Source organism: Palaemon carinicauda, chromosome 11 (assembly GCF_036898095.1).
Source record: "Palaemon carinicauda isolate YSFRI2023 chromosome 11, ASM3689809v2, whole genome shotgun sequence".
NCBI classification, from domain to species: Eukaryota; Metazoa; Arthropoda; class Malacostraca; order Decapoda; family Palaemonidae; genus Palaemon; species Palaemon carinicauda.
In genome coordinates this window covers 112922442-112945667 of record NC_090735.1, presented here as the reverse complement: position 1 = coordinate 112945667, position 23226 = coordinate 112922442, and the positions used below count along the sequence as shown (strand labels likewise).

At 39.4% G+C, this 23226-nt stretch overlaps 1 protein-coding gene across 1 annotated transcript in view; it reads left to right on the top strand.

The window, feature by feature from the left end:
• Nucleotides 1-23226, top strand: part of LOC137650123 (protein maelstrom homolog) — a 418726-nt gene that overhangs the window by 105761 nt on the left and 289739 nt on the right. The window contains exon 5 of the mRNA XM_068383256.1: nucleotides 20588-20669. Coding sequence (XP_068239357.1) covers nucleotides 20588-20669 — 82 coding nt within the window. The remainder of the gene's footprint in view (nucleotides 1-20587; nucleotides 20670-23226) is intronic.

The window sequence follows — 23226 nt, the reverse complement described above, 5'->3', positions numbered from 1 at the left end:
CGTTTTCATAGGACAAACAAACCAACATTTAACATCCTCCCCACCATAGGAGTGTCTCAACACTCCTATCATCATCAGAGCCTTCCAAGGCTATCTTATTACCTTAATCTACAAGTCAAGTTTAATAGGAACCTTAATAGGTCTTCCCTTTCGGGACTTACCAACATTAGACACTAAGGGTGATTCTACAGGCTCCTGTCTAAGATTCTCAAGTCTCTCCTCCTGGGAATTACTACCCATTTCACCCTTCAAATCTGTTATTTCTAGATTATACAAATTTTGCACAGGTCTGGATATAAATCCACGTTTGGTTTTAACCTCAACACTTCTAACAACCCCATCTTTTCCAGGATACAACTTAGTAATAACTCCAAGAGGCCACCTTAACCTTGGCACCCGTTCATCCTTTACTAGTACAACAGAACCCTCTTTAAGGTTACAATTTGGCTTGAACCCCTTCACCATACAAGGCAGGTTTCTAAGATACTCAGTCTGCCATATTCTCCAAAATTTGTCTAACTGACCCAGACGCACAGCTTCTCTTACACACAAATCCTTTGAGGATACACCACAGTCTGGATCATCTACCAACTCTAACTGAAAACCTGCAGAACGACCAATTAGGAAATGGGAAGGGGTAAGAGGATTTGCGATATCGGGTTCCTCACCTACAAATGTCAAGGGTCTAGAATTAATACAAGCTTCCACCTCATGAAGTGTAGTCTCTAATTCACTCTTGGACAAAGAATTAGTGCCCAATGTTTTCCTCAGTGCAACTTTCACAGATCTAATGAGGCGTTCCCACCAGCCTCCCCACCAAGGAGCATTAGGTACAATAAACTTCCATTGGGGCGTCAACGAGCCATAATGTTCTCTTAACAGGTTGGAGACACTCACAAAGGTTCTAGCATTGTCAGAGTAGAACACTGTTGGAACACCCCGTCTAGCTACAAACCGTCTAATGGCCAAATTACAATCAACAACCGAAAGAGACTCGGTGAGCTCTAAATGAACAGCTCGAATGACAGCACAGGTAAAAAGAAGTATATACAATTTCTTGGATGGAAAATCAATACAAAATAAAGGACCAGCAAAATCCAGACCTGTAACCGTGAATGGAGGAGCCGACTTAACTCTCAACTCGGGAAGTGGCCCCACAGGCTGGGAACAAGCAGAGGCATCACAACGCCGACAAGCCACACATTCTCGACAAACCTTCTTTGCAATCTGACGAAGGCGAATGATCCAGTAACTGTTTCGTAACGTGGATACAAGTGTAGCAACACCAGCATGCTTGAGCAACCTATGCTGGAAACGAACTAACAGTAAAGCAATGTGGGTACCAGGAATTATTATAGGGTGCTTACTCTCAAAACTCAAGTCTGCATTCTCTAAGCGCCCTTTTATTCTCAGTAGCCCATCCTCATCTAGGTAAGGATCAAGTTTAATCAAGGAAGAACCCCTTGGGAGGGGGAGAGATCTACTCAGAGCATTTACTTCCTTTGCAAAGGCCTCTCGTTGCACAAAGTACAGCAGTTGTACCTTAGCCTTCGTCAATTCTCCATAGGTTAAAGGTCCACTTAATTTGCGGGACGAAGGTCTGCAATTCCCAACAAATCTCAGTACTCAACCTACTACATTAAGGGCCTTTGTAAAGGAACTCCATCGGGTGAATTCAAATAAGGGCGGCTCATTTTCAACTGCAACACAAACTGTGTCAGTATCACATATCTCTTCTGAAGGAATGTCCGCCCCCCTGCCTTCCTGATGAGGGAGCGGGGAGGAACAGAGCCAAGGAGGACCCTTCAGCCAAATATCAGACTGCAAAAGCTGCTCAGCAAAAACACCTCGAGATACAAGATCCGCTGGGTTGTCCTTGCCTGGACAATGCTGCCAACATGAAGGAGGTGTCAAATGTTGAATCTCAACAACCCTGTTAGCCACAAAGGTTTTCCATCTATTGGGGTCCCCCTTTATCCAAGCTAGGGCTACTGTGGAATCCGTCCAACATTGAACAGAAACCTCTTTACCCAGCTGCAAGGCGGACGTCACAAACACAACGAGTCTAGCACATAACAGGGCTCCGAGTAATTCAAGCCTAGGAAGGGAAACCCTTTTTATAGGGGCTACCTTGCCTCTTGCAACAACCAGCGATACCTTGAATTTATCCCCCTCAGGCACTCTCACATAAACACAAGCACCATAACCCTTTTCTGAAGCATCACTAAATGCATGGAATTGAACATTAGGAATTTCCTTAAAGGGTGACTCAGAAAACAAGTACCGATCTACTCTAGATGACTCAAGCACAGAAAATCCTACAACCCATAATTTAACTCTGCCTTGCATAGCCTCGGGTAATAGCTCATCCCAATCTAAACCTAATCTCCAGATTTCTTGAAACAGTATTTTTGCATGCATAACAAACGGACATATGAGCCCCAAGGGATCAAAACACCGAGCTATGAGGCTTAGCACATTTCTTTTGGTACAAACAATATCTCCAAAGGGGTCCAGGTTCTCAACCTTAAAGGTAAAACAGTCAGGGGAGGATACCCAGTGGAGGCCTAGAACCTTGACACTCTCTTCACTAGAACCTTCAGTTATAGTTAAAGTCTTACAATTAGACGTACACTTTGACAATGACATACCAGCCTCCTGCAGGATACCATAGGCTTCTTCAAATCTTAAACTTGCTTCTGCGGGACTATCAGCCCCAGATAGCCAATCATCTACATATAGATTCTCATACAGTTCAGAAACCACCTCTGTGAGAGGGTATTTCTTTAAATGAAATTTTAAGGTGGCATTTAATAAAAAAGGACTACTCTTATTACCAAAGGGCATTCTTATAAATCTGAAATGTTTAACATTGTTCCCCTCTTTCAACAAAAACCTATGAACATCACGGTCCTCCCTTCTTACCTTTATTTGAAGAAAAGCCTTTGTAATATCAGCTGTTAAGGCCACCCTCCACCTTCTAAATCTTAACAACACCTCAACTAAATCAGGGTTGAGTGAAGGACCACTTTCTAAACAATCATTCAGAGATACTCCATTACTGCCACGTGCAGATCCATCAAAAACAGGCCTCACCTTGGTGGTTAGGCTCCCTTCCCGTACCACAGGCCGATGAGGCAAATAAAATATAGGATACCCACCTTCCCGTTGATGGGAAGGAATTTCTTCAATAATACCCTCCTTTTCATACTCATTAAACACCTTAATATATTGTTCCTGCAGACAAGGGTTTTTACCTAACCTATTATAGAGACCTTCCAATCTTCTCAAAGCATGATGTTCATTATTGATCAAATCTAATTTCATATTCTCAGATTTCCATGGTAGGGCCACTTCATAGCGACCCTCTTTAAAACTTACCAAAGTCTCAAATTGAACCAAGACTGGGTCAGGGTTCATCGCCTCAGAATGTAGTTCGTTGGGTTTTATGCCAACAGACTCTAGATCCCAAAATTGACTCAAACTACACTCTTGTACATTCTCAATTGCTAACAATTGTACACTTACACCAATATTACCTTCAGACCTATTAAAGGATCCGGACAAAATCCAACCAAAAATTGTCTCCTGGGCCACAAGCCCTTCATTATACATAACCTGGTTGGGGATCATCATCTTCCAATATAAATCAAGGCCTATCAACATATCAATATGTAAATTTCGATGGGATCCATACTCATCGATCAACTTAAGGTGAGAAAAAGGTTCTAAACACTTAGGGTCCACTTTGGACCTAGATAACGGAGGACAAATTACATCAATCTCAGCAACCTTAAAACTATATTTGTGATCATTTGCCCCTACACTCATTATTTCATAAATACTACACAAATCTGCCTTAGAGGCTTTCCCTCCACCAAAGGCAGAAAATGATAAATACTCAGAAGTCAGCCACTTAGGCTTGACCCGTTTGACCAGTTCCCTTGAAATGTAAGACCGATCAGACCCTGTATCAAACATTACAGTAGCAAATGTGATACCCTGATGGCCTACTACCCTGACTTGGGCCGTCTGCAATACACAACACCTTGAATTAACCTTGTTTTTCACCTCACAAGGTGCTACCCCCACATGGGTCACAGAATTTGACCCCTCTTGCACTGCCTCTACTACAGGGTTATTTTCACTAGCTGCTACGGAGGGTTTCGTTTCAGATCTCCGACATACAAGGGAGTTGTGATTCCCAGTCTTGCACTTTGAACACTTAGCCCAACAGGCCTTGGCATAATGGCTTTTAGATAAACACTTAAAACACAAACGCCGATTACGCACGGCTTCTTCTCTTTCTGCAAGGGGGAGCTTAGTTATACCTAAACACCTTTCACTGGGATGCAGCTTTCCACAGAATGCGCAAAACGTCTTCGAACCACTTTCTTCTGATGAAGTTTGAAGGGCAGAGGCTGAACTGGGAGTGTGCTTTTTAGTCCGTCGTTCTACACTGGGTTCCTCGGATTTTCCAAGGCTTAGTCTCTTGATAGCCTCTGCCCTCTCTCTGCCTTCCACTTCTCGTTGCAAGAACTTCAGCAATCCGTCGAGATCTCCTCTTTTCCGTCCACTACGCGACCAGTCCAACCTTATGTCATGAGGTAACAGAGCAAGGATCATAGGCACCAAGATCCGCCCGTACTGTTCACCTCCAACTCCAAGGGCCTCCAAACTGCGCACATGGCCTACTAACTCATCCTGTAATTTCCGCAAAGAGGACGTGTGAATTTCAGTCCTTGCGCTCCTAGATGAGCTAAGTTGCATTAGGGCTTGAAGGTGAGCTGATATAATGTTTTCTGGATCGCCATACCTTTCTTCTAACAACTCACAGGCTATCTTGTAATTAGCTGTTGTTTGGGTGAGGCCCTGTAGTACACCCCTAGCCTCACCCTCTAAAACAGATTGAAGATACATAAATTTGGAAACAAGAGGCATAGGCTGATCGTCCACAAGTGCCATAAATTGGTCCCAAAATGGCCGCCACTCTGTTATTTTCCCGCCAAATTTCACTAGCTGGAGTTTAGGCAATTGCACACTAAAACCCTCATTACCGACTTCACTGCCTGAATTAATATCTTCACTGGACCTATTAGCAACCAAGTTTCTGTCCTTGCCCAGCCTCTCTAAGGTAACTGCTGCTTCAGTACGGATTTTTCTTACCTCTTGAAGAAAATGGTGGTCTTCAAGTATTCTTCTCTGGAGCTCGTCAACATCCTCTATAGAATTCTGGTCTCGCTGAATTATTTCTTCCCAGTCGGCCTTCTTATTATCGTAGTCTTTTACGAGACTTGTAATTTCATGCCAGGTCGGATTACCGGCCATGGCTCTGGTCAAATCTTCTGAGGCACAACGCAGCCATATTGTTGCCTTCTCTCTCTGTAGCACTGCTCTCCTAAGTTGATTTATGTCGTTGGGGAATCCAGTAAATTCAGCCTCGCTCTCATCTGATTCCGTGGTCTGGGCACCATGTTGAATGTGGGCCATAAGCCCCTCAGTTTGAGGCATAGCCTCCTCAATTTTCTCGTAAAACTCAAAAATAAACTCCGGGAGAAAGGAAACGACCTTTCCGTTTTCTCTTTATTTCCTCTCTCTCTCTACTACAGATTCAAACCAGAGCTTGGGGGAGCACGCAGGTCCCATGGTTCCTTTTTGTAGAAAACTTCACATAAAAAAAATAGATAACATTGTAATACAGACAAGACAAATCCATTTAACCAGCAAATTCTAAATTTCTTACTTTTATTCTCGTTAAAGCTTCCCCAAAGGTAAAAAAAAATACAAATATGTGACGAAAACGGGAGAGGGGAAGTCCCGGCTCCCATCCACTCGGGAAATTAATACAGTTTTCACAATATAATCACAATTCACATGGATTACTCTTTATAATTGTAATGACCCAATCATAATAACATATCAACCTTTCAAATAAACATATTTTTCAATAAATCAACTATTTCGATAATGTCAACAAACCTGGGTGCGTTCTCATTGGACAAACACTACACTTACCAGCGTAAACGAACGTTGGGTGCGTTTTCATAGGACAAACAAACCAACATTTAACAACCAGTATAGGAGCACTGAAGAAAAGAAAATTTTAAATTTTGCAACAAGAAGGGAAGAGTCGTATAATTCTCCTTTCACTGAAAGAGAATTTGATTCCGCACTTGCTCATTGCAACGATACAGCCCCTGGACCCGATGGAATTCCATATGCAATGATTAAACATGTACATTTTAATACAAAGCTATTTATTTTAAGCATTATTAATCGAATATGGCATGATCATAGTTACCCAAGTGTTTGGGAACTAGCCATTATTTTGGCCTTTTTAAAACCCGGTAAAGACAAGTTTTTAGCAGCAAACTATCGTCCTATTGCATTGACATCTTGTTTATGTAAAATCATGGAGAAGATGGTCAATGCAAGGCTGATATGGTACCTTGATTGAAAAGAAAGGTGTTTTATCACCGATTCTCTTGGAAAAACTTTGAATGTAAATATTTTATTCCAACAGGTAGACAACTAAGTTGGTTGGGATAAGAAAAATTCGCTATACTAAAATATAAATTTTATTTCCTCTTTCTATCACGATGAATTAATATGGTCTTCCTTAATAGTTGTTCCCAACCCACTGTTTACCAAGATTTCCTGAGAGTACAAAAAAGTTACCTTCATTAGACAATGTACCAAAAAACAATAAGGTGGAATACTACACACAAGTCCAAAATATGAAGAAAAACTATGCAACAACGTGTGTAGTAACAGGGAGCTGTCTCAACACACTAAACAATACTGAATAAAAAACATAGTTTAACTCGAAGGCTACAAACATTGTATTCCACCCACTTGAAGAAACTAAGTTTAAAAACTCTAAGAATTTCTTAAGGCTAACTGCTAAGACACCGAAGTAAATTATACAAAACATTTAGCTTGTTAAGAGTACATAATTACATTGAGATGATCGGTATCATTAATGACCAACCTTATAAATCATCCTTGGTGCTTCTTGGTTGATCTCGACGTTTAGTACACAAATAATAGTCGGCAACAGTAGCTTTCGTCCGGGGCGGCGCCGATGGCTTTATTCTTCCATGTTAAAAAGAACAATCCCTTGATACGCAATTAAGGGAAACAGCATATCCAGTTGATAATCAACGTGAAGACGTACAAAATACAAAGCCACCCAGTATGAGAGCGTTGGTGTCTTGACGTTTACTCTCAACGCCTCACTCCAACACTGCCTTCACTTTTTGCCTGCCTTGCGTCGTAACTTTAATTTACCCAAAACAACCGTAGTATGGTTGTTCTCCTGTGAATAGCAAAAACAAGCAACAGTATCCATTTCTTTCATAATTCCAAGGGAATGGGAGGAAACCAATTCAGATGAAATAAGGTGGTCAAATACCGATCATAAACTAATGAATAAACTTCAGTTTCCTCGCATTCAACCATAAGAAACAATCGTGATAATATATTTTCTAACATTCCCCCGACAAGGTTTAACAATTTCCAGAAAAAAATTGTTAAAAAAATATAATGCATTCATAAAGACAACAAAAAGAAAAATAATCATTACCAATATATACAAATAACCACAAATATTTACAAATTCAAAAGACTGCAAGATTCAATCAGTCGTCAGACAAAATGTCTTTGGTCTTTTTGATAGATTCCAAAGCAGCCTTCCTAGTACTTTTGGGTCTAACTGATAATTCAGTGCTAATCTTAGGAAGGTCACCTGCTAAGTCTTTATCTTCAGAAGAATTTTCAAATAACAATAAAGGTAACAGGCAACTCACATGTCTTTTAGTTAATTCTCCTGTTCTACCCTTCAGGACAACTGCACCAGTTGTCTCTCCTTCATTATTGGTGATTATCTGCTTAACAATTCCCATTGGAAAGTTTACAGGCTTAACATTAGCATCTTTTATAAGCACTATATCACCAACACCTATTTTATCATGCTTGCAGGGTTTATATCTGTCTTTGGTGTTTATTGCCTGATTCAACAAAGTAGACATGAACTCACTCTGATATAAGTCAAACAGTCTATGCCTAACTTTCCTAATTTTGGTATATTTATCCTTCACCAAATTAGACGGGGACGTATGGTCTGAATATTCATCCAACTCAGGCAAGGGTTGTAATTCTGGGATCAAATTGACAGTCACAATCTCATAGCCTCTAAGCAGCATCTCTGGGGTTATGGGACTTAGTGTATGAAGGTCCTGATCTCTCAAAGATTCCTTAAATGCAATGGGTCTCTTATTAACCAAACTTCTAACTTGACATATCAAAAATTCAAAATCTCTCAATTCAAGAATATTAGTCCCGATGCTCTTATTTATCATTTGTTTTGTCATTTTTACTGAAGTTTCAACAAGAGAGCCAAGGGAACTACACCCTTTAAAGTAACTCTCAAACTTAATCTTATTAATGCCATTCTCCTTGAAATACTCATCCGTTTGCGGATCGTTAAGAAAATCAGTTATTTTATTTCCAGCTGCTACAATTTGAGTCCCCAAATCACTAATAACTAACTGGGGTAATCCAAACTCAAATACATGTATCATAAATGCCCTTAAAAATTCTGATACGGAAATATCATAACATACCTGCAAATTAATGGCTCTAGTGTACATACAAGAAAAACACAATATCCAAACCTTCCTACGACCATCTGACAGTTTGCAATTAAAAGGCCCGCAATAATCCAAATATAGATAACCAAAAGGAGTATCAGAGGGTTCCAATCTAAATAATCTGTATGGAGACTGGTTCAGTCGTATAGGTCTTTGATTGTATCTTTTACAAGTAATGCAAGAGCTTACAGACTTCTTTACAACAGAAAATATGTGTGGTATGTAATAATTTTTTCTCAATAAATTCAGTACCCCATAATATCCTATATGGCCTAGCTTTATGTGGGCATCCCTAACAATCAATGAAGTTAATAAACTATCTTTAGGTAGTAACACTGGGAAGAACAACCTGTGAGAATTAGGTCTATCAAATTTCCCATGTACTCTCAAAACATTATTCCTGTCAGGGTAGATATTCAGCTGAGAAACTAGGTCAGGGATATCCTTTTTAGGACATTGCTTCCTTTGAAAAAACTCTACAACTTCTGGAAACTTAAGCTTTTGCTCTTTGCTTATAATTTGTTGCAATGCCAGTTCATAATAATTAAAATCGGGGGGCTTTATTTCCAAAGATGAAATAACTGAACTATTTCTAGAAAGGGCAGTTTTCCATTTATTCACTATCATTAAAACTTTAGCATGTACTTTTACTAGTTTAGTCAAGTTAGAAAATCTATCCACTGGAACCAAATGATCTGTTATTAGGTTTTCTGCTGCTTTGTTAACAGAAACGCCAAATTCTTGAACCGGCCCGCTAGGTAATCTGAACCTTAATACCTCTTCCTGAACCTTTGTTTCTTCAAACTGCCCATAATTTGGACCACAACAATAGTTAGTACGGGACAAGACCTTCCTGGAAACCGGACGAGTAATACAATCTGCAGGATTGTTGATACCTGCAATATAGTTAAACAATATTGGAATCTGCTCACATATCCTCTGTATTCGTTCGAGCCTATTATTAACAAATACAGTTCTTTTATTTACTTTATCCAATTTGACAGCACTAGAATGCAGCCAATGAAGAACGACAAGGCTATCTGAAAACAGTTGCAAATCGGTAATATTGATCTTAGATAAACAAAACTGCCCAGTAAGTTCATCATAAACAGACTTTAGCACTTCACAACCCAAAACCAGTGCTTGAAGCTTTAGAGAGGGCACAGACTTCGCTTTCAGTGATGAATTAACAAACTTATTCTTAGCTATAAGAAAACTCCGCTTGCATGACTCAACCTCTCTAATATAAATAACAATTCCATATATCTCAGTACTTGCATCAACATAACATTCTAATATGTACTCAGAATCCCTTTCACCAACAAAACGATCAAATTTAATGGGTGGTGAAGAATTTGCCTGATTTACAATACATTTCCATTCCTTAAGTTGTTCTCCATCAAGGATTTCATCCCAGTCCAATTTATTAGTTTGCAAATTGTGCAAAAAAATCCTGGCTCTGTTCAAAATTGGGCCATTGAAATTAAAGATGTTGAAATTGGAAGCAATAGTTTTTAACACACACCTTTTCGTATTAGCATTAGGATCTAACCTTACAGGCAACGTATATATCTGATCAGAATCCCTTGACCATTGAAGACCCAACAGCTTTACCTCATGAGGAGTTTGACCGGATCCTTCCCTGTCAATAACTTCTTGTAATGAGGGATCATTTGTAACAAACTGTTGCAAGGGAAATTTATATTTCTCAAAAATGGAAGGCAAAACTTTGTAAACTTCATTCAACTTTTCCCCTGAACTACAAGTATATGCTCCATTGTTCATATACAACAACTGATACAAAAGCCTCTTAACATCAGTCAAATTAGGATCACAATCATCAACAACTAATATATAATATAATGACAACATCAGTATCGTTGGACTACAACGTAGTCCAAAACTTAATCTTATATTCTTATATGCTACCAATGTAAAGTCATGTTTAGACACATTTCTATACCAAAAAAATAGCAACTTGCTTTGATCTTCCTCAGTTAAGGCAACCTGATTAAAGGCCTTTTTGATGTCATAACAGAGCAACTTAGACCCAAACCTTAAATTCATAAATGCAGTACTCAACTTCTGATTCAAATTAGGACCAGGGTGCATGGCTTGATTGTGAGTAACTGTCAGAGGTCTACTGTCTACACTTTCACCTAAGTTTGACGTGAACACAACTCGACACTTTGTGGTTTCCTTATCAGGTCTAAAGATTGGCATGTGAGCTAGGAAGCTAGCCTCAGGATGCTTTTCAAGGAATTTTTCCACATTTGGAATTCTTTCAATTATGCCCATTTCTATTTGTTCTAGAATAACATCATCAACCATACTTAGGTGTTCAGGGTTTCTTTTCAACTTCTTAAAATTAGAAGCTAGTATTCCCTTACTCATATTGAGGTTTTGCCCCAACAAATGAGATGTCCTCTGGTTCCACATTAATGGCAAGGTTAGGCGTCCCTCATCATTTATTCTAATATTAGACAAGGTATTCTTAACCAATTCGTTATTTAACTCCGAATCTTCCTCATAAGATATATTTTCATAATTGAGAACTTCCTTCACCTTTTCATCCAGAGCTCGATCGGCTATTGAATTTAAGACCTTATTGGACTGTTTATTAACCTTTATAATAAAATTAGAATCCTTGTCATTTACATTATCTTGCCATTCATCTAATACGCATTCCCTAAGCTGAACACATAAGAAACTGGCAAGTCTAAATTGAACCTCATTCTTCAAAGTAGGAATTTCATCAACAACCTTAAATGCCTTACTGGCTTCTCCCATAAACAATATTCCTACAGGAGAATCTAAGTAAACTAAAGGATTGATGTCACCGAACAATTTAGCTGTGGTCAACAAACAATGAGCTGAACTGGTTCCCAACACAAATTTCACATTAGATATCCTATCACTGATCAAAAGTTGATTATCTGCAATGACATATCCTTTCTTTTTAAATGCTTGAGCAAGTTTTGATAAGTTGGGGACTAAAATGTCAATTCCAATATTAGGTACGCAAATAGCCTGAACTTTATAATTCTTATCCCCAATATCTAAATCAACAGCCACTAATTTTGTTTTATACTTTCTAGAAGCATTAAATCCATTTACTTCCACGCTGATACCATCACAAATAACCTCACAGTCAAGTTCTGTGGCAAGTTCAGATGTAATAAAATTCCCTTGACAACCGCTGTCCAGTAAGGCTCTAAAGGTTTCAGCTTTTGATTTACATGTAAATGTAGGTAAAGCCATATCACCCATAAAACTAGTCACTGATCCTGCAATCAAAGCACTGCCATTCTTAATCTGCACAGTACCATCCTTATCAACTTTTGATTTGGCACCTGTTTTCGATTCTACTCTGCTGACTTTTTTTACCTTTGGCTCTTTCGTACACAAATAAGAAAAATGCCATTCATTACATTTGAAGCATCTTTTATGAAATCTGAAAAAACAATTATTTGCCAAGTGTCCCTGTCCACAACACTTTAAACATCTACCCAGTTCTACAATACGTTCCAATTTCTTCTCAGGAGTCCTGTAAACTTCACATTCCGAAACCTTGTGCAAGGGATAATCACTATTACAACATAATAAACAACCCCTTTGAATATTCCTCTTATCAACAGAGATTGCTAGATTAGTAGAGCTCACCTTCTCACATTTTTCCTTAACAATAGTCTTTGAATGAGCTTTGGAATCCTGCAGATACCTATCTGAAGCTTCAAAGGAGCACCTTTTTCCTTAACAATAGTCTTTGAATGAGCTTTGGAATCCTGCAGATACCTATCTGAAGCTTCAAAGAATTGCTCCTGTATGTCTTCTAAACTAGGTCTGACATTATTAGTGATACTAATCAAATGCTGTTTAAAAGTCTCATTTAAGCCTTCCCACACAAAATACTGAGCAAAGTCATCACCCTTCATCTTTAACAACTTCACATTTTCTATTAATGATCTTACCCTTCCAATATATGAAAAAGGATCATCTGATGACTTCAGTTTAAGCTCGGAAAACATCCTTACAGTATTATATTTCTGTAAATCAGTGGAAGCAAATGCACAACTTAGTAAATTCTTTGCATCCTCATATGACTGACTACTAAGTTCAAGAGAATTAATCAAATATTCTGCTCTCCCATGCACTTGTTGTTTTAACAGCAAAAACTTATCTCTATTGGAAAACTGTTGTTGCTCTGAAACAGATTCAAACTCCTGGAAAAACCTATTAATATTTTCGTCAGGGCTACTGTTAAAAGTGGGCAAGGGAATAACAGGGTTCTTCAACAGACTTCTAGAACTGTTATCACTTGCAACATTTGGTTTATCCTCCAGAATAGCTAACATTTCAGTAACTTTATCAACATATTGCTCACAAATACTAAGTTCTACTGAAAAGGCTTCCTCATTCATACTTTCAGACCACTTCGCATCTGTAATTTTGTGATCATAATCCTTTATTTCGGCTAAAATACCTTTTAATTTTTCTCTTTTTGCGATTCTTTGCACCCTAGACAGACTAGTAAAACTGTCCTTACTACCATATTGTTTTGTAATGCTACCACGTAGGTATTTTCGTGCATTAACTAAAACATCCAATGAACTCATTTTCTTTGTTTTAATTCAAGAATCACAAAACAAAAATAAACGAGAAAATGATAAAGCAATAAACTTAACTTTACAACTCAAGAGTGCTCTATCCAATAAGTCAACCCCTCCTTCACCAATTCGGTAAGTTTCTCGAGTCCTTTGGTATTTAATGAACTTCATCAGCAAACAACGCCTTATTGTCTAGTATGGATTTTCCATCAACTCTAAATAAAAAATCCTTCAATTTGAGCTTATAAATAAACCTATTCAAGTATTTCCACTGATAATGGTAATCTATTCCGGTGGGACACTGAAATCTGTTACCAGCTGAATAATACCTTTGCTCAATTTGACTGGCAATGATCTTAGACCTAGGCAACCAGCTACGTAATTTTTGGTAAAATTTAGAACAATGCAATTTTACAATATCCAAGCTTACTTGAATACTAATATCATTACCACCCAAGAAAACAAGAAAAAAATCTGGGTCATATGTCTTCAACTCTGAAATAAATCTATCATTTGCAACCAAGGTTCTAAACTTAGCCCCACTATAACCAAAAAATTCACACTGAAAATCAATATCATTAATTTTCAAATTAGAGGGAAAAACTCTTTTCAAATGCTTAACATAAGAGTGACCTACAAGTGCTAACTTCATACTGAAATACGGGCCGCCCCGGAGTTCTGCCGCAATGCACGACTTCAACTAACACTATCATCGAAACCAACCAACTTAGCATAGCCCCACGTTGGGCGCCATCTTGGAAAAACTTTGAATGTAAATATTTTATTCCAACAGGTAGACAACTAAGTTGGTTGGGATAAGAAAAATTCGCTATACTAAAATATAAATTTTATTTCCTCTTTCTATCACGATGAATTAATATGGTCTTCCTTAATAGTTGTTCCCAACCCACTGTTTACCAAGATTTCCTGAGAGTACAAAAAAGTTACCTTCATTAGACAATGTACCAAAAAAATAAGGTGGAATACTACACACAAGTCAAAAATATGAAGAAAAACTATGTAACAACGTGTGTAGTAACAGGGAGCTGTCTCAACACACTAAACAATACTGAATAAAGAACATAGTTTAACTCGAAGGCTACAAACATTGTATTCCACCCACTTGAAGAAACTAAGTTTAAAAACTCAAGAATTTCTTAAGGCTAACTGCTAAGACACCGAAGTAAATTATACAAAACATTTAGCTTGTTAAGAGTACATAATTACATTGAGATGATCGGTATCATTAATGACCAACCTTATAAATCATCCTTGGTGCTTCTTGGTTGATCTCGACGTTTAGTACACAAATAATAGTCGGCAACAGTAGCTTTCGTCCGGGGCGGCGCCGATGGCTTTATTCTTCCATGTTAAAAAGAACAATCCCTTGATACGCAATTAAGGGAAACAGCATATCCAGTTGATAATCAACGTGAAGACGTACAAAATACAAAGCCACCCAGTATGAGAGCGTTGGTGTCTTGACGTTTACTCTCAACGCCTCACTCCAACACTGCCTTCACTTTTTGCCTGCCTTGCGTCGTAACTTTAATTTACCCAAAACAACCGTAGTATGGTTGTTCTCCTGTGAATAGCAAAAACAAGCAACAGTATCCATTTCTTTCATAATTCCAAGGGAATGGGAGGAAACCAATTCAGATGAAATAAGGTGGTCAAATACCGATCATAAACTTATGAATAAACTTCAGTTTCCTCGCATTCAACCATAAGAAACAATCGTGATAATATATTTTCTAACAGATTCAATGTGGATTCCGAAAAATGCACTTAACGACTGATGTGTTGATACGACTTGAGTCTTCTATTTGTGAAGCCTTTGCTTGCAAACAGCACCATGTTACAGTATTTTTTGACCTTGAAAAGGCATATGATACCACATGGAGATATGGTATTCTTAAAACCATTCATGAATTGGGATTGAGAGGAGAGCTGCCACTATTTATTCAGGCATTTCTTTCACGTAGAGTTTTTCAAGTGAGAGTGGGGGAAACTCTATCAGAGAGTAAGTGCCAGGAAGAAGGAGTTCCTCAGGGTAGTGTGCTGAGTGTAACCATTTTTGCACTAGCAATTAATGGGATATCCTCAGCCATTCCCCAGGATGTTCTCTCAACATTATTTGTGGATGATCTCTCAATATCATTTACTGGCACTAGAATGGCAATGGTTGAGAGAAAAATCCAACTCTCTATTTATAAAATTATCCAGTGGGCTGACATGAATGGATTTAAGTTCTCGACAAGTAAAACTACCATTGTCCATTTCTGTCGTATCCGGGGAGTACATCCAGACCTGGATATATACATTAAAGGTCAACAGATACCATGTGTATCGGAAACCAAATTTTTAGGTTTGATATTTGACTGTAGACTTACATGGGTTTCTCACCTAAAAGCGCTCAAAGCTGAATGTGTTGAAGCTCTGAATATCTTAAAAGTATTGTCCCATACATCATGGGGGGCAGACCGCAATACTATTTTAAAATTATACAAGGCCTTGATTTTTTCCAAAATTAGTTATGGCTGTGAGGTATATTCTTCAGCCACCCCAAGCCGGTTAAAAATATTAGACTCGATACATCATGCAGGTATTAGATTGTCTACTGGAGCTTTTAAAACCTCGCCTATCCCAAGTCTCCTTGTTGATGCTGGAGAGTTACCTCTAGACCTTTACCGAATGTCTTCCATTCTTCGGTATTGGTTTAGATTGCAAAGACTCCCTAACTCTCTAGCCTTTCAGACTGCAAGCCTTGTAAGACACGCATCATACTTTGAGTTGCACCCAAAATCTCCTCAACCTTATGGCTTTCGGGTGAAACGATTATTAAATAGTCTGGATATAATTAGAAATAAGGTACTTCCATTCAAGGTATCATCAACGCCTCCATGGAAGTTACCAGAGATATCTTTTTGTAAATATTTTATTGGAGATGAGAAGAATATGTCAGCCCTAGAAGCCAGGTCTCTCTTTAATGAACATGTTAAAGAACATAGAGGATCAACTTTTATCTATACTGATGGCTCCAAATCTGATGCTGGCGTTGGATTTGGAGTACATACATAGTAATGGTTTTAATTGTAGAGGTTCACTTCCTCTGACCGCTTCCATATTTACTGCCGAACTGTATGGCATATTAACCGCTATTGAGAAAATAGTGTTGGAGAAGGAGGGTAATTTTACAATTTTTAGTGATGCAAGGAGTGTCCTTCAAGCTATGGAAGTTTTTAATTCTAATAACCCTCTAGTTTTAAAGATTTTAGAATGGCTTTTCCTTATTGGACGGAGAGGTATAACAGTTCAATTTTGTTGGGTTCCAGCACATGTAGGTGTGTCCGGGAATGAGAAGGCAGATTCACTGGCTAAGGAGGCTGCATCCGAGTTGCTGCCAAGAAGGTATCCCATTGCCTGTAATGATTTCTTACCTGACATCAAGAAATTGGTTTGCAATAAATGGCAACAGCAATGGGATAGTCAAGATGGCAATAAAATGAGGGAAGTAACAAATGACATATCTCCTTGGAGGTATAATATGATGCCCCGAAAATGGGAGACGTCTCTTTGTCGTCTCCGAATTGGTCACACTCGGTTGACACATGAGTTTCTGCTGAAGGGCCAACACCAACCGTACTGTGACAACTGTTTAGTACCTCTAACAGTAAGGCATTTGTTGACCGAATGCCCCAATTATAACAACTTGCGGAATAGATATTTGTTTGAGGCTCGAGGTGAGGGTGGCAGGTTCATCCTTGCCAAGATTCTTGGAAATGATGTGTCCTACCATGTAAGTAGCATTTTTAGATTTATTTCAGAAGCAGGTCTTCTGAAAAATATTTAACTTTTATGACATTCAATTTTTATGATTTTAATTGAATACTCTATTTTTTTATTTTATTTCATTTTTTATTTTTGTATACATAAATTAAATGTTACCGGCGTTAATTATCTTAGATATGTCAGGATGCCTGAAAACTTTAAATCATTCATTCAGCATAACGACAGCAGACGCGGTCAGCTTTGCGGTGAGACCACAAGACTTCATGTGTACTCTGGTCCGGTAGGACTCGTACTTCCGGTCCCGGTTCACCCATCTTCAAGAAAGTACTTTGGAGTTTGCCTGGAAGGCGGATATACCAGTTCAAGGGCTGTGCTTCGGCCTCTCCACAACACCTCAACAGTTCTCCGATACTTCCACTCTGATCTCTTCACGGGCTCTCAGGATCGGCATCCGTCCACTCCGTTTCCTGGGTGACTGGCCGATCCTAGCAGACTCGAAGGCATCCCTTCATCATCGGGACAAGCTCCTTGGACTTTGCCAAATTCTAAAGATCATGGTGGTCCTTGAGGAGTCCTCCCCGCAGCCCTCTCAGAGTTTGGTACAGTATACCTAGCCTGGTCTTAGTCTCCAATCTCCCGAAGCCTTCCCTTCAGGCAACAGGGTACCAAGGCAGAGGAAGGTCGCGTGACCTTTCCCCACACGAGAAGACCCTCCAACCCAAGGTTGTTACATCTCTCCTCCCTGGCTTGTCTGGTTTCCACAGTCGCCTCAGGATGAGTTCTCTCCAGTGGCGACTCAGGGCACGGGGGAGTCGGGGGCACGTCTCCCCAGACGCCAGGACCCCTAGGGGACAACCGGTACAGACGGACCCATAGGGGTGGGAAGCAGACGAGGATCTACAATAGGGAGTGGTCCTGCTCGTCCTTCCCCCAAACTTGATGCTGTTTTCGGACGCGTCAAAGAAAGGGGGGGGCCCATGTTCTGATCCACAAGTTCTCAGGCCAGTGGTCAGAACCAGGAAGAACCTTCTCTAGACCTACTAGAGATGGAAACCGTGTTTCTGGCACTTCAGTAGCTCCACCTAGCCTGGCGGACTATTCTGTGGTTATGGGGATCAACAACACCACAGTGATGGTTTTTTGGCCCAGACGAGGAGGTACTTTTCAGTACAACCATCCCATCCTGCGGTAGAGATACCGGGATGGTGCGAGTCCCCCTCGGTCTCCTTAGCAGCTCGCTTGATTCCAGGCAAAGAAATGGGCTCGCCGTCAGTCTGAGCAGTGTGACACGGACACCACATTCCGAGTGGTCTTTGGATCCTCAAGTACCCTACAGAGTCCTGACTCGGTGGGGCTCCCTCTGTAAATCGGTTCGCTTCAGCACTGAGCTGCAAGCTCCCGCTGTACTGCTCCCCGGTCACGGATCCCAAGGCCCTCTGGTAGGATGCCTTCCAGCAACGGTGGGACACCATCGATGTGTTTGCCTCCGTAGCTTGCTCCAACTTCCTGCCGGGAGTCTATCCAGCATCTCCTCAAAGAGAGAGGATTTTCGCAACAAGTGGAGAAAAGGAGGCCTGGACACCTGCGCAAGTCTTTCGCAGTAGTCTCCTAGGCGAAAGAGCCAGTTTCTGTGGCCGGTGTCGGGGAGAGGGCTCCCTCCACACGATGCCGCTTCCAGCAATAGCGGAGCCCCTAGTGGGATTGCGGGATAAATGTGCCTTTCAGTATCAACTGTGAAAGGCTATCCCTCAGCCTTAGGTCTTGCCTCCAGGCTCTAGGGACAAACATTTCTCCCTCGCTGGAACTCTTCCTTCTCATATGAAGCCTTGTCCTCTCCTGCCCTCGGTCGAAGGTGAGACCTCCTCCTTGGGACGTGGTTTGAGTCCTCAAGTCTCTAAAGAGACCCCCTTACGAACCACTACGTAAGTCCCCAGATCACCACCTTTCTGGGTAGACAGTGTTCCTGCTAGCCTATCTTCAGCCGAGCGAGTCACATGGTCTCTCATACGACTTTGCCCATTCAGGGGGTTAGGGGGAGGCAACATTCATGTTCGTCCCTGAGGTTTGTTGCCGAGACTCAGAATCCGGGAGTGCTGGACCCGCTGTTCGACCCCTTTCAGGGTTCGAGTCTCCGTCCTGTAGCAGATGACCCAAACCATCTCCTACCTTGCCGGTAGGAAGTCTGAGGTGGCGTCTTCAGAGAACGGCTGCAGTTCATCTCCAGGCTCAAGCCTCATTCGTGGATCCTGGGTAACGGAGAGAAGGGTCTCCAGGAGAACCATCTCGGCCCGGATTCGCAGGGTGTTACACCCGGCCTTGAATCCTGACCCTTCTCCGTCGCATCGCCATAGAGCCCATGATGTCGGGCGTAGCTACGTCCCTGCCCTATATGGAGCATCATTCAGTGACGCAGGTCCTACAAGCGGGGATGTTGAAGCATCAGACATTCTTTTCAGTCCCTTACCTGCAAGACAGGACCCACAGGAGGCTCGATACTTTTCTATCGGCCCTGTGGTGGCTTCACAACAGCTGGTCTAAACCTCAGGCTCCTTAATGGACAAGTAGCAGAAGGTTGAGGGCATTGTTACCTGGTGTTAGTCTGCATGAATGAAAAGATCTGTCTGGCCCCTATTCTTTTCTTCATCCTCTCCTCCCACGGAGAAAGCAGCATCCTGGGTTCTCTGCACAGCTAACCGCAAACCACTGCAGGTAGACCATGCTTCCTTGTGTTCCTAGTATTAGGTGTAATACTGTCATGTCCCCATACCCTGACAAGGTGGTATTGGGAGAGTCCTAGCCTGGATTTCCTTCTGAGAGACTACAGGGCAACTGCCGGGGACAAGTCACTTTTCACCTTCGCACACACCTTACGTAGGCCGCGGCAGTTTCACAACCGCCAGCGAGGAGCAGGGATTCCCTATTGTCCGAATACTTGATCGCTCGAATACGGAATCCCCGGGCAACCAAAGCCAGTATGGCCGGGACTTACCACCCTTCCTTAGGGTTAAGTCACCCCATGTAAATAGCGTGGTTTGTATTTCAGTTACGGAACAAATGACAAATTCGTAGATAATCTGTATTTTTCCTAACTATACAAACCTTAGCTATTTACAGTTATGTGCCCGCCAGCCCTGTCCCCCAAGATAAGCCCTACCTCTAAGTAAAGTGGAGTATTCTCCGGTGTGTGTGAGGGGGGAGGGGTAGCTAGCTTCCCCCCCCCCCCCCGCTAACCAGCGGCAGGGTAGGAAACCCTCGTTAAAACTTCTATGGCTCGTAGTTCAGCTACGCCGAAGTAATTACCCCATGTAAATAGCTAAGGTTTGTATAGTTTGGAAAAATACAAATTATCTACGAATTTGTCATATTTCTAAGGGTAATAGTTTTCATATTAGTGTACTAGTTCCGACAGATTTTACGTCATCACAGTGGAAAAGCGGACAGTCGTAAGTCACATAGGTTGTGAGTTGAAAATTACCTGTATGCAGAACCCTTCCTTCCATATTTTTAAACTTCTTATTTACACTACTGCAATTTCAGGACCTGAAAACACTACCTCCTGTATTTACCCTTGAAGAACATAGGAGGACTACTGAAGAAGTTTTACTTGCCATTAGTGGAGGTAAGAGATTCTGAAGAATTTTTCATATTTAAAAGAATAAAATTACATTGGTTATAAAATATAAGTACAGCTGTTAAATGAGAATTTTGCACTCGTCTAGAACTTTTACACCATTCCATTAATGAAGGGCAGCAGACCCTTTATTTTTCTCCTTAACCTAGTGTTTGGAGCATGTGCCATTGGGATATACAGTACTTCTTAGGTTTTGAGTTGCTGTTCAGTAATTTTAATCCATAGTTAATTCTTTTCCTTTGTCCTTAATTTAACAGAGAAACAAGAAGTGAGCAGTTTTCTGGAGTGATCATATATTCGGAGATTTTGTATTATAAGGAAATTTCATATATGAATTATCATGTTATTTTTTATTCTAGACTTCGGCCAGATGTTCTTTATCAATTCAAATGCAATTGAATTTTGTTCATAATTTTATTGGAAGCTCATAAGCCATATGTCATATTATCGTGCAATAGTCTGGAAATGAACGACTATATGATATCAGTGCTTTCAGTGCTCAAGAGATCGCGAAAGGTAATTAGGTAGAGACAATGAGACAGTGAGATAGTTACAAGGATTTTGGATACTTCAAAGACTTTTTAGTCCATATGCGGAGACTCCACTTGCTCTTTGGTAGTGCGATTTAGTTTAAGCATTTAGAGAGTTTTTATGATCTTGTTTAACTTATTCTTGAACTCATGTACCGTATTACTGCTTACCACATTCTCTGGAAGTCTGTTCTGAGTATTTGCTAATTTTTATGTAAAGAAACACGCTAATTGCTTAAACTAAATTGCTCTACCAAAGAACAAATGGAGTATCCTCGGATGGACTAGAAAGTTTTTGAGATCCAAAATCCTTGTAACACACACTCTCTCTCTCTCTCTCTCTCTCTCTCTCTCTTAATATATATATGTATATATATATATATATATATGTATATATATATATGTATATATATATATATGTATATATATATATATGTATATATATATATATATATATATATATATATATATATATATATATATATATATATATATAATATATATATATATATATATATAATATATATATATATATATATATATATATATATATATATATATATATATATACATATACATATACATATACATATACATATACATATACATATATACATATATACATATATACATATATACATATATACATATATACATATATACATATATACATATACACATATACACATATACACATATACACATATACACATATACACATATACACATATACACATATACACATATACACATATACACATATACACATATACACATATACACATATACACATATACACATATACACATATACACATATACATATATACATATATACATATATACATATATATATATATATATATATATACTATTTGTGTGTATATATATATATATATATATATAGACCTTAATTATCGCGATAGGTTACACAAACGGCTGCGATAAACAAATATTTGCGAATAAATGTTACACTAGGGTGGACTAGCTCCTAACCTAAAAAGTCACTGCCTCTACCACAAGCGGGTGCTCGAGCAGATGATTAACATGGTAAATACTGCCTTATAGTTTTAATTTGGCTTCTACAACAGTTTATAATCATATGTACAGTGTACAGAACATTCTCACTCATGTACACTATGTACTGGACACAGTAAGGTTAAGGTACATTATTGTGCCGAGGTAAAGTTTACAGTCGTCATCATCCCCTTACTGTTCTTTATAGCAAAAGATATTCCTATCTAGTAATATTGTACTGTAACCTAATAATCACTGATACTGTAATGTATATTACTGTATTATATGTACAGTAATATTACTTCAGTACCGCTTAACATAAATGTTCGGTGTTTTTGTTCAGACAACTGTAGCCTAGCTGCTACTCTAGAAGCATGACGCAACTTATGTGTTGTCTCTTGCGCAGTATGTTATCTATGCCTTTTTAAAGAAAAATACAGTATAATTTATAAAATAAAAACTTAAAAATCTCGATAATCGTTTTTGAATAAATAAACACAAACTGTGTATTCGATCACTTTTCAACAGCTGATCTCTCTCTCTCTCTCTCTCTCTCTCTCTCTCTCTCTCTCTCAAATATTCAATTTCATTTTGCAAGAATTATTGCATTCCAGAAAATTATGAATATTTAAATTGTTAATTGAGCTTTAATTAAACTTGATAGCGTATATTACCGTGTAAAGGACAACCCCATATAAACGGCGAACCCCCAAATTTCCTTGGGAAAAAAAAGCGTTTTTATCATATACATCATGTAATGGGCGGACGGCAATTTCAAGGCCAGCCTGTTACAACACATTTTTTTTATAAATGTTATCACACTTAATCTTTATTCATAACAACATCTTTACTAAAAGCTCTTAGTATCATTGGTTATCACTTGCTTGTGCAAATGCGTTTGTTTGTTCGTCAAGATCGGTGATGAAACGTAAACAAAACTTTTTCCGTTTTATGCTACGTTTTTAAGAAAAAACATGGCATAAAATCGCTATTATTTCA